Below are 18,425 nucleotides of genomic sequence, written 5' to 3'. Positions count from 1 at the left end.
GGCTGGTGTCACACCGTCTGGGCTTGGTGCCTTCCTTCCCTTGTTCTTTTTGAAGACCTGGCGCACATCATCTTCTCTTATCTGCAGTTCAGGTGTGGGGGAGAGGGGGGTTGCAGGAGGTGTGAATGATGTTTTTTCAAATCTGCAGTAGAACTCATTCAGATCGTCTGCCAGTTGTTGATTCACCACAGTGCTGGGGGATGGTGCCTTGTAATTTGTGATGTCTTTCAGACCTTTCCACACTGAAGCCGTGTCACTGGAAGAGAACTGGATCCTTAGCTTATCGGAATAATTCCTCTTTGCCACTCTGATCTCCTTTTCCAGTGTGTATTTGGCCTGTTTATACAAGACTCTGTCCCCATTCCTGTAAGCATCTTCTTTGGCCTGATGGAGCTGTCTGAGTTTGGCAGTGAACCATGGTTTGTCATTGTTGTAAGTTAGATGAGTCCTGGTAGGAATGCACATATCCTCACAGAAACTGATATAAGATGTTACAGTCTCTGTGAGCTCGTCCAGATCGTTTGCAGCAGCTTCAAAAACAGTCCAATCAGTCAGGTCGAGACAGGCTTGTAAAACCCGCTATGTCTCATTAGTCCATCTCTTTACAGTCCTTAATACAGGTTTAGCTGACTTCAGTTTCTGCCTGTAGGTCGGAATAAGATGAACCAAACAGTGATCAGAGAGTCCTAAAACTGCCTGTGGAACAGAGTGATATGCATCCTTTATTGTTGTGTAACAGTGATCCAATATATTACTGTCTCTAGTGGGACATGTAACATGCTGTCTGTATTTTGGCAGTTCGCGGGAGAGATTTGCTTTATTAAAGTCCCCGAGAATGATTAAAACAGAGTCCGGGTGTTGTTGCTCACTCTCTGTGATCAGATCAGTGAGTTTCTGTAAAGCTGTGCTCACGTGCGCTTGCGGTGGAATGTAGACACTCACGAGAATGAACGAGCAGAACTCCCGTGGCGAATATGAAAAGCGTTTTTGTTGTTTTATTCTTTTTAATATAACATAATGACATAATAACATAATTATAACATAACTAACATAAATAGCTATAAATATAGTAAAAATGTTAATAGTAAAGGTGATACAAATAATAATATTAATTAAATATTATTATTATTATTATTATTATTATTATTATTGTGTATTTTATTCTTGCTGTTGTTTTATTTTTACTTTTTGGTACATTTATAATTAAATAAACATTAGATTACTACAATAGAAATATGCTACGTGTTCTGATAATTTTATTGTTTATAACAACAATAATAATATTAATAATAATAATGTTGACAAACCAAGTCCATTTTGATGAAGTGAAATGTTTCTAAAAGAAAATTTGGACCAAAATTTTGCCATTTATCTGTAGACACAATACACAATATTAAGGAACCAGTAACTGTTAGAAAAGAGTAGAAAAGTGTGAATATTGGTAAAAGAAAATATCCAGTATTCATCTTTAGTGCTCAGCATCTCGTATAAAAAGAGTCTCTGTGATCTTCTAGTCTCTCGATGTGAGATTTCTTCTCTTGTTTTCTGGTCCAGCGGGTGCGTCTGATCACTTTCTTCAACAGTCTGAACTGCTGAACATGTGAAGTTCCTCTAACATTCATTCTGCTCATTTCTCATGTGCTCTTGATGTAATCCCAGTAATGGAACAAACTCTTAATCGCCTTAAATTGTATGTGTCTGTGAGTGTTTGGGTGAGATTAGGGCGAGAGGGGGCGTGTCGTGGCCCGAGGTGAGTCCCACCGTCACCTGACGTGTGAATGGCTTTTGTCATGTGCTCTTTCTGCTCTTGTGTGTTTTCACTGCTGCTTTGTGTTCTTTATCCCACCCATAATGAGCTGTCAATCAGCCTCTGGCACCCTACAGGGGAAGGAGGAAATGCTTAACCGACCCGGCAGGAATTAGTTCTTACAGCACTTTGAGTGAGAATGCATGGTGTGTAATTTGCTTTCATGTTTTCGATGTCAAACTACATGGAGATTTTTTTCCCCCCATAAAATATTGTTATTTTTAGTTGCAGTTTAAAATGTTGTTAAACATAAGTAAATTATCACTAGTATTAGAGCTCATAATGATGCAATCAAACCTCTAAGTATTAGTAGTAAATTAAAAATTTATATAAAAAAATATAAAAACAAAGTGTTAAAACACTGGTTTACACACTTAAAAGTAAATCAGAACACCTTAGCAACTGCATCGCAGCATAGTATCATCAGGTGCATCCTAAAACTCGTGCTCATGCACTATTCTTAGTAGTGTGCTCACACTGAAAATTCAGAAAAAATGCTCTTTAAATGCCCGGATGATGCACTTAAATAAGGAAAAAATAAGTGTGGAATGTTGAACATTTCATGCACAAAATACATTATAACAAAATAATCTTATACATTACATGGATGAGTACACAGTAACACCCTAGCAACACCCCGGCAATCACAACACCTGGTTTTTCATGTGCAAACACATTTGTTTATGAAATGATAGAAATTAGTTAAACAATCCAATTTAAGCCACTATAGTTGGTTTACATTTGTTTCCGGTTTAGCAGTTTGTTGGTTAGCAACACCCTGGCAACCACCCATAACACCCTATCATTAATGTGCTGAGTTTTGCACAAGGAAGGACCACTCACATTTTCTTTATGACATGAAAGAGACTAGTTAAATCAGTTTAAACTGAATTTAAAATACTGTTGCATTTGTGTATTTGTTGTTGGTTTGTCTGTTTGTTGGTTAGCAACACCCTGGCAACCACCCACAACACCCTTTTGTTAATTTGGTGAATTTTGTATGGAAAACACCACTCACATTTTCTTTACGAAATGAAAGAGACTAGTTAAAACAAGTCTTACTGAATTTGAACTATAGTTGGTTTGTATTTGCAACACCCTGGTAACCACCCATGACACCGTTTGGTAATTTGGTGATTTTTGCATGACAAGCACAGCTCAGATTTAATTTATGAAATAAAAGAGACCAGTTAAATCAATCCAAACTAATTTAGTCTACTATAGTTGGTTTGTATTTGTTGTTGGTTTGTCTGTTTGTTGGTTAGCAACACCCTGGCAACCACCCACAACACCCTTTTGTTAATTTGGTGAATTTTGTGTGGAAAACACCACTCACATTTTCTTTACAAAATGAAAGATAGTCAAAACAGTGACATAACACAGCCCAAATGTTTATGCAAAGAAAGTTAGCTAAGCCCTCTTCTAGCGATCCCAATGCTCTAAATAGTAATTAAACATCTAAAATGATCTTTATTTAAAATACGTTTTCTTAGCGGAGTACCTTTTTCTCTGCTCTCTTCTGGACGACTGCTGCTCATCTCAAGCTGTAGGTCTATTGTTGCAAAGCACAGCATTCCAGCTTTGTGAATATTCATATTGAATTCTCGATGACATGAGTCCCAATCAATGAAATATGATTTTCAAACCCATGATCAAAACAAAATGATCTCACTGACTCACATTTGCAAAGCTCTCCGCGAGTGTGCGATCTCCCTATAAAGTATATTATTGTGAAATATCCCTTTTCGAGATTCACACAAACATAATCTGTTATGTCTTATATGAACGTTTAGTTAATGGTTGGGGAAAAATCTGATGTGTATCATTATATTATATCCATGCATTACAGTAGGTCTCAACATAGATCTGTCTGTTAATCAAACATTAAAAGAAAAGAGGAAATCCCTCGCTGCTCTTGATTAAACTACTGTTTATTTTCATCTTTGTTCTTATTTTAATAATAAAGATAAAATAAAAAAATAGCTATATTGTCATTAATAATATAGTTATTATTATTAATAAAAGAATTAGAGGAAAATATGCAACGCTGCTTGGTGATTTTGCTTTGAAATCTTCAGAAAACTTTAACTCGACTTTTCTCTAAATCAACTCTGCTGACTCTATCACCTTCGAACGCTGTAGCTCAGTCATTTTTGTCCGATTCCAACAAGTCTTATATAATTTTGAAGGTAATAAAAACATTAAAAACAGCTAATTTTTGGAAATTTGCTCATTCCGACTCATATGGTAAGGGTTGTAACATTTTGTCACACGTTTGAGGTATTCGGCCAATCACAATGCACTGGATTGCTGGCCAATCAGAGCACAGCGTGCTTTTCAGAACGATGAGCTTTGTAAAAATCGACGCGTTTCAGAAAGGCAGGGCAGAGAGAAGCAACAATAATGTACAGTATGTGGAAAATAGTGTATTTTTTTAACCTTGAACCGCGTAAACACATTGCATTACACCAAATACACAAAATAATGTTCTTTTAGCATCGTCATATGTGTCCCTGCAGCACAAAAGCAGTCATGAGTAACACAGGTATATTTGTAGCAATAGACAACAATACATTGTATGGCTCAAAATTATACATTTCTCTTTTATGACAAAAATCATTAGGATATTAAGATCATGTTCCATGTAGATATTTAGTAAATTTCCTACTGTAAATATATCATAACTTCATTTTTGATTAGTAATATGCATTGCCAAGAACTTTATTTGAACAACTTTAAAGATGATTTTTTTGCACCCTCAGATTCCAGATTTTCAAATAGTTGTATCTCGTCCTAATATTGTCCTATCCTAGCAAACTATACATCAATGTATGGTTTAAAGCTTATTTATTCAGCTTTTAGATGATGTATAAATCTCAATTTAAAAAAATTGACCCTTATGACTGGTTTTGTGGTCCAGGGTCACATATGACCCCTTTAAAGCACTGGTGTTGGTTTGTCAGGGCGGCCGCTGTGGTCACGTGACTCTGAGCTTACAGACGGCCCACCGAGCGCTGGAGGCTGTTTTTAGGGGCCCCTGGCCTCCTTTTAGCGGACGGCCCTCCCCTGTGCGTGAGGAGGGTCCGCTGGGGTCCCGGCTGAGCCACAAAGATCAACTGCTGCTTTTATTGTCTCTCCACAAGGTGTCCGGAGCGGAGGGGCCGTCCTAATCACAGGGAGAGAGTAACACCCTCTTTCTCTCTGTCCGTCGCAGGCCGGGCCGTCAGTGTGGAGTAACTGTGGAGCGAGCGGCGTGTGTGTGTTTCCATGCCCTGCTTCCATGCTCGAGTCTCAGGGATGGAGCAACAGGTTTGGACCCGCTGGACATCGCTACTGTTTCTGCTGGGTTTGCTGTGGCTGCTCTCGTCCGTTCAGGGTGAGTATCAGCGTTTACTGCCATCTCCGTCCGCATGTTCGGCTCTCGTGTAACTGGTGTCTGTTTGTGTCTGACCCCCCGATGCTGTACGTCATGTTTCATGTTTAGAGTATTTGTCGGACGGGCGCCAGAAATGCAGTGCTGCATTTGCCAAATATGCACCGGGGAGAACTTTAAAATGCATTCTGTTTAAAATATGCATGGGTCGTTGACGCACAACCTGACCGTGGAGTTTGTTTTCAATCAACACCAAATTTTAGGTTGATATGTACATGCGTGTGTGTATTTTAGGGAGATGGAAAGTTTCTAATCACCTGTTAAATGCAGCTGCAGTGACAAATGACCTTAAAAGAAATAATCACAATAATATGATGAATTAGCATGAATAAGAATCAGAAAAATGCTGTTTTAGGTAATAGTTTTACGGAAACTGTATTGTGGATGATTCATGATAAGAAGACATTTTGGTCTTCATTAACTTTTATTAAAATTTTAAGATGACTTTCAGAGTCCATTTCAGCTCATATTTAATATATGCATGGGTAATTGAGGCAAAATGTGTACATGGAGTTATTTTTTAATTTTAATTCATTTATTTTTTTATAAATGCTGAGATTTTAGGGTAAAATGTACATGCATGTATAAGGAAAAGTGTGTTTCAGGTTACTAAAATGTTCCTGTTAAATGTTCCTTCAGTGACAAATTAATTTTAAAAGTGCTAATAAGTGGTCCATCAATTACTATCATCATGAATCATGAATAATAATTATAAAGTGCTATTTTAGGTCATGGTTTTAGGGATTTTGACACTGCAAAACATCAACTTAATGTTGAATCTTTATTGTGAGTGGTTTTGTCTTCATAAACTTTTATTAAAATGAATAATTAAATCTTCATTAACTATTTATCATTAAAACCTGATAAATGCTCCGTTAGTGACAAATCGTACAAATAATTGCTATCATTGCTCTTTTGTATTTTATAATATCAATACAATATTTTTATTTTGTATTGTATCATTGCTCTCTTGTTGATTTTGATTGCATCCATTGTCCTCTTTTATAAAAAGTCGCTTTGGATAAAAGCGTCTCCTAAATGTAAGTTTAGTTTAGTTTATTTTCCTATATAGCACATTTCTACTGCTTCAAGAGCAGCCAAAAGTGCATTCAAGAAAACCAAACACAGACAATAACAAACACAACATCTTTAAATAGGAAAAAAATGCTGTTTTATCTAATAGTTTAGTCTCGTTGCAAGACATGTCACTTGATGTAGAATATACTAGATCTAATTCTACTAGAATGCTTTTCCAGTGCATGTGCTTAAATCATTGTGGTGTAAAATTGATTATGGAGAGGCTGGTTGTGTACGAAGTGGAAAAACCTGCATGCAGCAGAGTCTGACGTCTGTGTGTCGCCGCTGCTGGGTTTTTGCTGGTCGCTGAGGCATTCGGCGAAGTCTTGGAGAGGGATCTACTGTCAGACACTTGTTAAACACGCAGGCTGTAAAATCAATTCCACTCTCTCAGCCCACACACACACACAGATGAACAAACACCCGCACATGCGCTCGCCCTCACCTAAAATAATTGAAACCCCTGTGTGTCACATTGAGGGTCAGAAATATCCCGCAGCTGGTGCACGTTCACATGGTTTTACTGCTTCAGCTGCCATTCAGCGTGATGTTAGTGATGAACTCCAAGAGTCAGATGTGTTCAGGAAGCTTCGTGTGTGTTGATCGTTGTGCATTTGTCTGTATTGATGATGAATTTCTTACGTTTATATTGCATTTTAGCAGTTGCATTGAGCCAGCAATATTTGTAATACCAGGTTTATTTGATAACATTTCAGTCAACATTTTCATTCTGGTTTTATCATTACAGTTTTGCTCTTTTTTTCAAAACTTTACACACAACAAATCCAAGAATTGCACACACAAAATGCAAAAAGCCTCACTCATCTCTTGCAAAATGAAGCACTGCATTCAAAATATCACAAACACATCTCAAACATTTGCAAACACCTTTGCCATAATATTAATTGCTGTTCGATTCGGGTGTGTTACATAGTGTGTTGTGTTTTGCAAAAAAGTGCTATGAAATTGAAAACAAGTCAAAGGGCCAAAGAATTCGTGTATGGTTTTGCAGATTTGGTGTGTTTCTGCTGTTTCAGAAATTGAGTGACAAGTAAAGATCTTGTGTTTACACTGAAAAAAATTATTCGTTGAATTTACAAAAGTTTTGGTTGCATTCAATTTATTTTTGCTACATTTAAATAAATTTAGTTGACTAACTTTCAACATATTTTTTAAATTAAATGTAGCTAAAATAAATTGTTTGCGACTACTTACCTTAAAAAAATTTAGATGTCATTCGTCCTTCTTATATTTTAGATTAATTAATTCACTTTCCTATCGATCCCACATCAATCAAACCTACAGTTCTGCTCAGAAAGGTCAGGTTGTTGAAGTAAAAATGTTTTTATTTTGTTCTGCTTTGTGTTTTTGTGCATGCATTTTCACCTGCATCTTCTGCTGCTCTTCAGATGTGCTTTAGGTGTTTCTCCAGGGAATTTTTCACATTTCTGTTTCTAAACGGCTCAGTGTAAGTGGTACATGATTCAGCCGTTGTTGTGGCTCACGTCTCTGTTTAAGAGTCATCTGCGGTTGTGCATTCCTGAGCGTTTCTGTGAATCGTGTGGAGAAACAGCGATGGTGTTTAAAGTATCTCATGCTCGGAGGAGTGATAAGAGGGAGAACTGGTGCTTTCAGTGTTTTATGGCACCGTCAAGGTCAGCGTGGAGATAAACAGACTCCAACACATCTGCGCTTATGAGGGACCTTCATCTCATCGGCTCTTCCTTGAGAAGACAGATAACTGTGTGAGTGTGTTACAGAGTATTCTTGAAGAAAGGTTGAGTTTTATCAGATTAAAACCAGTTTAACTAAGGCCAATCTTTATTCATGCTCAATATTTATTGTGGATGATTCATAATTAGAAGACATTTTTGTCTTAAAAGTAAAAAAAAAAAAAAAAAAAAAGACTTTCAGAGTCCATTTCAGCTCATATTTAAAATATGCATTCAAAATATTTTAAAGTTTTTTTTAACAAAGACCAAGATTCAAAGTAAAGATGTTCATGCATGTGTAAGGAAAAGCGTGTTTTAGGTCACTGGAAAGTTTCTAATCACCCTTTAAATGCTCCTTCAGTGACAAATGAACTTTTATAAGTGCAAATAAGTAATCTGTCAATTAATATGATGAATAATCATGAATAATAATTATAAAATGCTGTTTTAGGTCATATTCAGCATGAAGCTGACATATTTTATATTGTGGATGATTCATATTATTATATATTTTTTTCTTGTCTTCATAACCTGTTATTAAAATGTAAAAATAACTTTCAGAGTCTATTCTAAGATATATTTAATAAATGCATGCCTAGACGCTGCAAAATGTGTTCATGGAGCTTGTTTTTTAACCAACGTGAAGATGTTAGGTTAAAATGTTCATGCATGTGTGAAGAAAAGTATATTTTAGGTAAGGTTTCTAAACACCCTCCTTATGAATTCTCCTTATAAATGAACTTATAAAAGTGCAAATAAGTAGTCAGTCCATTAATATGGTGAATAATCATGAATAATAATTATAAAAGAATCTGACAAATGCAGTGCGTAAAATAGTTTTAGGGACTTTGTCAACATATGTCAACTTAATGCTGAATAATTATATTATGGATGATTCATATTAAAAGGACACTTTTTTTTTCAAGAACTTTTATTGAAATGGAAAAATTACTTTCAAAGTCCATTCCGGCTCATATTTAACAAATGCATGATGCATAATGTGTCCATGCAGTTTATTTCTATTCAAAACCAAGATTTTAGGTTACAATGTACATGCATTTGTATGGAAAAGTATGTTTTAGGTAACTGGAAAGCTTTTAATCACCTTTTAAATGCTCATGTAGTGACAAATGTCAACTTCATGTTGAATATTTACTGTGGAAAATGCATTTAGATATTGTCTTCATAAACCTAAAAAAAAAAAAAAAATTTGAATATAAAATAAACTGTTAAAATGTAAAAATGTCTTGTTCAGCTCAAATTTAAGATGTGCATGGATAGTTTAGAATATGCATGGAGTAAGTTAAAATGCACATGCATGCGTACGTTAGTGTGTTTTAGTTAACTGGAAAGTTCTGATCACCTGTTAAACACTCCTGCAGTGACAAATAAGTAGACTGTCAATGAAAATCATAAAAGAATTAGGAACAGTGCTGTATTAGATCATAGTTTCAGAGCTGAACGCTGCTTTTCCAGTGCATGTAAATGCATTAACGTGGTGAAGAAGTTCTGCTACAGCAGGTTTGTGGTGTGGGTCTGGTTTCTGCGTCCTCCTGGACATGAGCAGGTGCTACTGCTCTCCGTCGAGCGTTCTGGCTCTCGATCAGATGAAAGCATGAGTCAAGGACAGACTGGAGTGGGAGAGAAGTCGTGACCTTCAGCGCTCCTCAGCTCATGAGTCACGAGGAGTTCCTCCCGTCCTCAGCGCTCCTCCAGCGCGTGGGCAGGTGGGCATGCTGTAGTTTCTCCAGTGTTTTTGGGTGAAATTCCCACACGGTCGACTGAAATGACACACAGTGAACGAAGACTGAGACACAGCTTGTTTCGAAACCTAGTGTGCTGCCTACTTAGACAGCCCTTTCAGGGTTCATAGACACACTTCTCAAGTTAAGTCTGTGCCAAATTTTATTTTCAAAGACTCATTTTGGCTGAGCATGTATCTTTCACAGAGAAGTCAATCCCAGAATGCACTGCATTGAGGTCAGTAACAAAAAGAATGCAAATTAATATAATGAACAAGCAAAGATGGATACAAATATTGGTTGTAAATAGAGATGTTTCATTGGGGATTGGTATCAATAAAAATAGTTAAGTGTGATTAATGAGCATTTAAAATAATAATTAATTATTAACTATCTATACAAAATTTATTTTATACTTTTAGTTGTATTATTTATATATATATATATATATATATATATATATATATATATATACACACACATATATTTGTAATTTATTATGTTTATGTTTGTCAATAAAAAAAAACAAGAAATCTAAAAAAGGATGTTAATCTAAATAATAAGTCATAAAATAATGTTTAAATAGGAATAAAATTATTTCTGGACCAAAAAAAAAAAAAGAAGAGGAAACTGAAAAAAAGTGATGTATGTAAAATTATAATAAATTAAATAATAACAACTATATAGACTTTATAGATATATACATTTTGTTATATATATATATATATATATATATATATATATATATATATATTAGTGCTGTCAAACGATTAATCGTGATTAATCACATTCAAAATAAAAGTTTTTGTTCACATAATATATGTATGCTGTGTATATTTATTATGTATATATAAATACACACACATGCATGTATATATTTAAGAAAAATTGTATGTTTATATATTAAATATATTTATTTATAATATAAATTGTCAATATAAATATAGACGTAAATACATGTAAATATTTAACAAATATATACTGTATGTGTGTGTATTTATATATGCATAATAAATATGTATTCTATCTCTGTGTGGAGACGTGCTGATACTGCGTTTGGTCTCGTTCTGTATGGCGTATCTCGTCAGTGTCTGAGCTTACTTGGCCATTTGTTGTGGAAAAATAAGGAAGTGTGTTCAGCTAAATTTATAACCATTTCTTCTTATTAGTTGTTGTTTTCAGCATGTGTGTTTGGCTCAGTGTTATTTCTTAGGATTACTGATAAACTACTGTTGTGATTTGTATTTGTCTATTTTAATTTTAGTTAAATAATGTCTGAATTTATTATGTCTGTATAGGTCTTTTAAGTTTTAGTTTTATTTAATTTGAGTTATTTTAATACTTCAACAAACTAAATGGAAATGAAATGATATATATATATATAATTTATAAATGTGTATGTATATATATTTATGTATGTATGTGTGTGTGGTTGTACATATATATATATATCTATAGTTGTTGTTGTTTTGGTGTTTGGCTTAGTGTTATGTTAGAATCATTATTATACTCATACCTTTTGTCCTTTAATATTTTGAATAGTTTTTAGATGACATCAGGGCTACTCTGGTGGACCATGTGATAAATCATGGCCTGTCCCTTTAAAGAGTCCACCCTAACCTCAGTCGCTACACAGTAGCATCGATAATAAGGACATTCCAACTGGAGAACAGGCATATCTTCAAGTTTCTACTCCAGACTGTACCTACTGTATGTCACATGATTCTGTATCATATTACAGTATTACTGTACTAACTGTACTATACAAAAATGGGTAGTGCTGTGAAGTATCTGTAAAGGAATAGCATTGTGATGTTACAGTACTGTGTGATGGCTTTTATTTCCGCTCAGTGTTTCAGACTCTGAAGCTGTGTCTCTCGTTCACTGCAGGTGTTTTCAAGGTCACTGAGTTCTGGCCAAATATGACTGTATTACAGTTCTCAGGAACACAAGCTTCATTTACAGGAACAGGTCCTACTCTTTTCTGTTATCACTTTGTTTGCGTTAACTTTTCTTTGACTATTAATCATGTTTTTAAACATGTTGCTTCTGTGCCTTTAAGGCTCTCTTTCTTTATCGCTATATTGTTCATTCAATACTGTCATTAATCAAGAATGCATTAAATTGATCAAAAATTTCAGTAAAGGCTTTCAAAAGATTTCTATTTTAAATAAATACTAAATGCCTTTCTATTCATCTGTGAATCCTGAAAAATAAAATGTACGACACGTTTACACAAAAATATTGTGCAGCACAACGGTGTTCAACATTGATAATAATCAGAAATGTTTGTTGAGCAGTAAATCAGTATATTATTATGATTTCTGAAGATCATGTGACACTGACGACTGGAGTAATGATGCTGAAAATACAGCTGCAGATCACAGAAATAAATGACAGTTTAACACATATTCACATAGAAACTGATGTGTTAAATTGTAATAATATTTAGCTGTTTTACAGCATTTTTAATCACATAAATAAAGTTATAAATAATTGGACTGGAGACGACATTTGAGTTCTGAAAGTTACAGTCACATAAAACAAAAATTTTGCATTCTGTGATGGCTGTAAATAAATAAATCATAAACCACTTCAGCAGAAGAAGCTGGTCGAGTCGGGTTTGCTTTTGTCACATTCCTCTAATTCAGCACACGAGCAGCCGGCGTCTCGTTAGATGAGCTTCATCGTGGCAGACGAGCTTCCGTAACGAATCCGAGCCGCGCGGGGAAACCGTCGGCTTCCTGACAGGAGACGGATCAGATTCCTGCAAACAGAACCCGATCCAGCGGCGGCGGCCCCCGCATGGCCTGCACCTGTGGCCCCGGGCCCCGGGGACCGAAGCTCACGCTCCTCAAAGAGACTCTGTTCCTGACCGGATGAGCTCAGATGCTGATGCACTCAAAACCATTTCAGAATCAGATCCTTTCAGTTCATGAGACTGAGATGAATCTGCATCAGCATCTCGTTAAATTAGAACGACAGGGATTTGTGATTAAAAATGCAAACATGACAGATCAATTTTATTATTTGAACACAAACTAATTTATTTTAATATATTTTAATAGATTGGAATATTTAATATATAAATAAATATTATTCATTTATATATATATATATATAATATATAAATATATATTATATGTGTTATAATTTTTTTTTTATATAATTATAATTTTATTTATATAATTATGTATATAGGTATGTTTGGTAACACTTTATTTTAGGGTCTCTTAACTAGTTGCTTATTAGCATGCATATTACTAGAATATTAGCCATTTATTAGTGCTAATTAAGCACATATTAATGCCTTATTCTACATTCATAATCCTACCCCATACCTAAACATAACTACCTTACTAACTATTAATAAGCAGCTAATTAGGAATTTATTGAGGAAAAGGTTGTAGTTAATAGTGAACAAGTGTTCCTTATTCTAAAGTGTTACCGTATGTATTTATATATATATCAATAATAAATATTATTTGAATAAAAAATAAAATTATAAATATAATTTTATTAATACATTTACAAATATAAAACTAATATAAATGTATAAATATAACAATAATATATTAAATCAATGTATATGTATATTTATAAATAATGTCTTACGTAATATTATATAGTAAATATTACAATATAAATATACTATATGATATAATTATGCTTCTGGAAATTAATTTGCAGACATTCATACTGTTAAATGTCATCAAATTAATAAAATAGATCATTTATATGAGTTTATTTTAAATTGCAGTGTATTTAAATTTTGCTTCCTTTTGTTTTGATGATTAAATGTTTTCTTTCCTTATATGCAGAGTCAATAATAAATAAACTATGGATTTATTGATTTCCTAAAGAGGGAAACACACTGACTGTGATTGATCAGATAGTTTGATCAGTCAAAAACTGACCAATAGCGTGAATTGAAGGCGGGACTATTAGTTTGACTGACCAATGACAGACAGGAAGAGTGTTTGGGTTAGAAACTGAATGAGTTTTGAATAGTTCAGTGATTTTTGTCTAGTTTGTGTGTGTGTCTGTGTGTGTGTGTGTGTGTGTGTGTGTAATAATAGCTGCTCGTATTGACACTGCACACGCTCAGATGATGAAGAGCAGACAGCTGCAGATCCTGGCACTGCATGAAACACACACACACACACACACACAGGTGCGGTTTATCTGGGTCCCCGCGGCCCTGTGTGTGTGGGATAGACGGGCCCTGGCTCTCTGTGTGTCTAAACATGGTGTGGAAAGCCGCTGCTGTCGCATGCTTTTGTTCGGGGACGACTCTCACTCCTGATTTTCCTTCGGTCAGATTTCACTCGCTTCACGACCAGATCATAAACTGCATGATTTCACATCAGTTTACAGCCTCATATGTTTACTGTAGTTATGAGGAAGTTCAATTAGTGAGTAAACCGATGCTTTCAATCAAAGTGACTTACAGTAGAGTACAGTAAGATCTCCACTTCACCACAGATATCACTACATCAACACATTTACTGAAGGCTTATGCATGAGATAGGATTTATTCTACAGTTTTGTCTTTAAATGATCACTGGTTTTTGATTCATTTATTTGTGAATGTGTTATATTTTAATTCAGTTATGACTGTAGTTTTATTGATATTAATTTTTTTTATTTATATATATATTTTTTTTTTCATTTTAGTTTTAATTACTTGTATCGCGTGAAACTAAATGTTGCCTTGGCAACTAGCTGATTATTAACTTTATAATTAAAGTTTATTTTTATAAATGTTACTTTATTTCAATTAATGTTAATTTTATTTAAAGTAACAAAGGTTTTTTAATGGTTTTAGTTTTTATTTTAGTTGCAGTTAATTATAATAAGCCTGTTGTGAACACAGTATTTAATTTAGATTGTACAAGTAAAAATAAATAAATAAATTAGTAAATAAATAAATGAATCCTTTGAGAAAGATTATTTATTTATTTATTTGTTTATTTATTATAGCTGTGGATGTTAGAAAACAAAAATACTAATATGAAAATGTATTTATTTATGTGTTTGTTTGTTTATTTAACTAATTCCAAAACGGCAAGATTTCTTTATAACTTCTTTTGGTCGTACAACTGATTTTATTGGCATGTATATCTTTAAATATTTTCATTCATTTTCTTCCAGTTTTAGCTTTTTTAGTACATTAAAATGAATTAAGCAATGTTGCACTGGAAACTTTGGGTTTTATATATATATATATACAGTATATATTCTCTATAATTGGTTTTGGTGTTATAAGTATTTATATTGTATATGTTCGTTGTTGCAGGTGAGGTTTTTTTTTATATAAAATTGATATATATTGATGTATTTGTATAATATAAATCTTTAGATATTTGCTGTGGCCAGTTCTTGTCCTGTTTGACTGTAAGTTTCTCTGCGGAGCTGAAGGGAGACGTCCGGTCCGAACACAACACGGTTACGCTCAGATGATTTATTATCGCTCGTTGTGTTCAACACAAATAAACAGACTGAATGAAATGTCTTTCCGCTTGGAACTCAGGAAAGAGTTTTTGGAAAAGTACAGCAGTTATGCCAGCGTATGTTTTATGTGATGCTTTGATTCGTTTGACTGTGAGGATTCGTTCGGCACGGGTTTGATCTGAGACCCAATAAAGGTCAAAGGTCAAAGCAGAAGCACAGTCCAGATTTGGGCTGAAAATGTAGGCAGATTTGTGGATTGTAAAAATGCTTGTACGTTTGATTGCTGAATATTAGATGTGTTGAGATATTTCTGCTGTGTTTTGAGCTCAGAGAGCTGATGGATGAAGAGTCTGACTCCTGTGTGAACTCACTGAGCTCAGAGACCTGTGTTTGTGTGTGTGTGTGTGTGTGTGTGTGTGTGTGTGAGCCTGTGTGTGTGTGTGTGTGTGTGAGTGAGTGAGAAAGAGAGTGTGTGTGTGTGTGAGAGAGAGAGAGTGTGTGTGTGTGTGTGTGTGTGTGTGTGTGTGTGTGTGTGTGATTCTCTCAGATTTCTATGTGACCTTGCCGGTTTGTCGTCACTGATCTCCAGTGTTTGTTGCTTTAGTGTGATGGACTGAAGTGTTTCTAAATCTTCAATGGTGTATTTATGGTGTGTGTCTGTGATTAACATCAGTGGCGCTGCTGTTCTGTGTCTCTGTGAAGCTGGAGTTATGTTCATGTGAGGAGGTTTATATTGAGTTTGAGCTGCTTACTAATGATCATCTCGACTCAGAGGAGTGTATTTATCTCAGGACAGTTTGTTTTTCAGTATTACTGAGTTTATAAGCTTGATCAATTATTGTACATCCATATAGCCAAAGCACGTGTATATGGTGTAGAACAACAGTAGCGCAAACAAAAGAAGAAATATAAGTGTCATTGCTGTGTCATAAATAATATACAAAAATAAAGTTAGAAATACAGATAAAAAAGATAAGTGAAGGTAAAAAAATAAAATAAATGTTAAAATAAAAATTAATATTAAACGTTATTAAATGATTGTCACGGTTTGGTTCCTGTTTGCCCATATTTGGTTTTGTTCTGGTTTTTCTCATTAGTTCATTATTAGTCTATCATCGTTAAGTATTCTCACCTGTGTTCATCTCGTTTGCTCATTAGTCTCGGTCTTTATAAGCCTTTAGTTTCTTGAGTTTCATCGTGCAGTCTTAAAGTTGGTAACATTATTTCGTTTGATAACCTTTGTTGGAAACGTTTGTTTCAGCTCTTCATCAGTAAAGTTTCAAATCGTCGAATTCTGGAGTCTTGTGTTCCCTTAGAAACACGTATCGTTACTATTATTATTATTAAATGATTAAAAGTATTGAAAAATTAATAAATCAAATCAAAATAGTAAATAACAAGATCAGCAATGAATTTGATATTAAATGAAGGAAAAATGTAATTAATAATAAGAGCAGCAGTTTTGTTTCCATCTTAATATTGAAACAGTGACCTGTTTTCAGATTCTTTTGAAGATCTCGGCTCACTCTCAGGGTCAGACAGTTTTATCTGTTATCTGTTTATTATCATGTGTGTGAGATTTATAAGAGAAGCATCTACTGACTGGAAAACAATACTTTAAACACAAGAAAGAACTGATGGAGTGGCATGAGAAAGAAAGAACGATACAGTTCAAATATAGAGGAATAAACAAATATATGGTATTTTGATGTAAATTCATCTGTGATTTATTTTAATACGGATATAATATTTGTTTAACGTGTTTAATCTGTCAAGCAATTGAGATCTGCAGTATATCTGCATATGAATGTACTGAATATATGTGGATAAAGTTGGAAATGCTTATATATCCAACTTTATATATTGAGCTGTGTGATAGTATAGATATATTCTGTGACACAATCAGGCAGTTGAGATTTGATGCACAGTATGTATGGTTTATAAGCGGTCAGTTTTCTGTGTCGTCGTGAGGATTGTGTGCAGATCATCATCTGCTGTTGTGGGGCTTTTGCTGGTCTGTAGTTAAATGTGATCGTGACTCTGATGAAGCTCTGCTCACGATCGCTGCTGGCAGCAGGAGGCTGTCTCAGTATTTCTGATCATCTTGTCAAGGCCGACAGCATCTGCGGCTTTATCTCCTTGACAGCTGTGATATCAGAGCTGTACGAGCTGTTCTTCACACACACACACACACACACACACAGCTCTGATGTGTATGTTAAGCTGTTTAACACATTCGAGTGAAACTGATCATAGCGATAAACTGTAAACTTCATGACAAACGTATAACGAGCTGAGGTTGGTAACTGATGTGATCTGATTGTGTAAAAACCATTTCAGCTTCATTATGGAAATATTGTGTCTTTAATTTCTGGAGAAGAACTACACTAATAAAACCCATAATCCCATGTTCTGACTGATTATCAGTGTTGGGAGTAAAGCGTTACAAAAGTAATGCATTACAGTAACGTATTACTTTTTGATGTAAGCAGTAATGTAAGGCATTACTAATCACTTTTCAGTAATATTTGACTCGGTACATGTTCAGCGCTTGCGTTACAACACACTTTTAGATTTATATTTTTAACTTTTTTTAAAATTTTTTTTATTTAATTTAAAGTCGGGCTCCGACTTTTTTATGTCCCTAGGCCCGGGCTTCGGTCATAGTTCAGACGCGGGCCGTCCTCGGCCTGTTTTAGGCTTCTCCTTATCTTTATATTTTAGACATCCATCAATTATTGATGAAAAAAAATTGCCGTGCTGGTGGAAACAACATGAGTCCGTGACTGTCAAGAGCACTCGACGGTGTTTAGTGTGCCGCAGCAGCAGCGAGCCGTCAGCACAGATGAAGAGTTCTGCTTCAAATACACCAATAAAGTAATTACCATGAATGTTTCCGGGGGAAATAGTAAGGATTCGCCATCTCCTCGTTAGACGTGCCTTTAGAGAGAAGTGCATCTTCACGGATAACGATTATATTAAATAGTTTTTGTTTTTGTTTTTATTTATTTCGTTAAGTAGTAATTTAAAGCTTTCTATATATATATATCATGTCTGTGAGGCATGTATTCACTGACTTTAGGTTCATTTTTGTGAAGCGCTCCTGTTCAAGATAAAAGCAGGATGTTTTGTTGATATTGTGAGTGCACACAAATAAAAGTAGACCCTTTACAGTTACGAATGATGTATTAAAAATTATG

General features: G+C 34.6%; 1 protein-coding gene across 5 annotated transcripts in view; it reads left to right on the top strand.

The window, feature by feature from the left end:
- The window catches only part of bmpr1bb (bone morphogenetic protein receptor, type IBb), a 105,349-nt gene that overhangs the window by 71,964 nt on the left and 14,960 nt on the right, over nt 1-18,425 (top strand). For 4 of the 5 annotated variants that reach the window (XM_079408221.1, XM_079408222.1, XM_079408219.1 and 1 more), the window contains one exon: nt 5,022-5,183. In XM_079408221.1, the coding sequence (XP_079264347.1) occupies nt 5,075-5,183 (109 nt within the window). In that variant the 5' untranslated portion in view covers nt 5,022-5,074. Of the gene's footprint in view, nt 1-5,021; nt 5,184-18,425 lie in introns of those variants that run through there. The other variant, XM_079408223.1, reaches the window with a different exon arrangement.

This window comes from Barbus barbus, assembly GCF_936440315.1.
Source record: "Barbus barbus genome assembly, chromosome: 45".
Taxonomy (NCBI): Eukaryota; Metazoa; Chordata; class Actinopteri; order Cypriniformes; family Cyprinidae; genus Barbus; species Barbus barbus.
The sequence above is the reverse complement of the archived record's forward strand: the minus strand, read 5'-3'. Positions and strand labels throughout refer to the sequence as shown.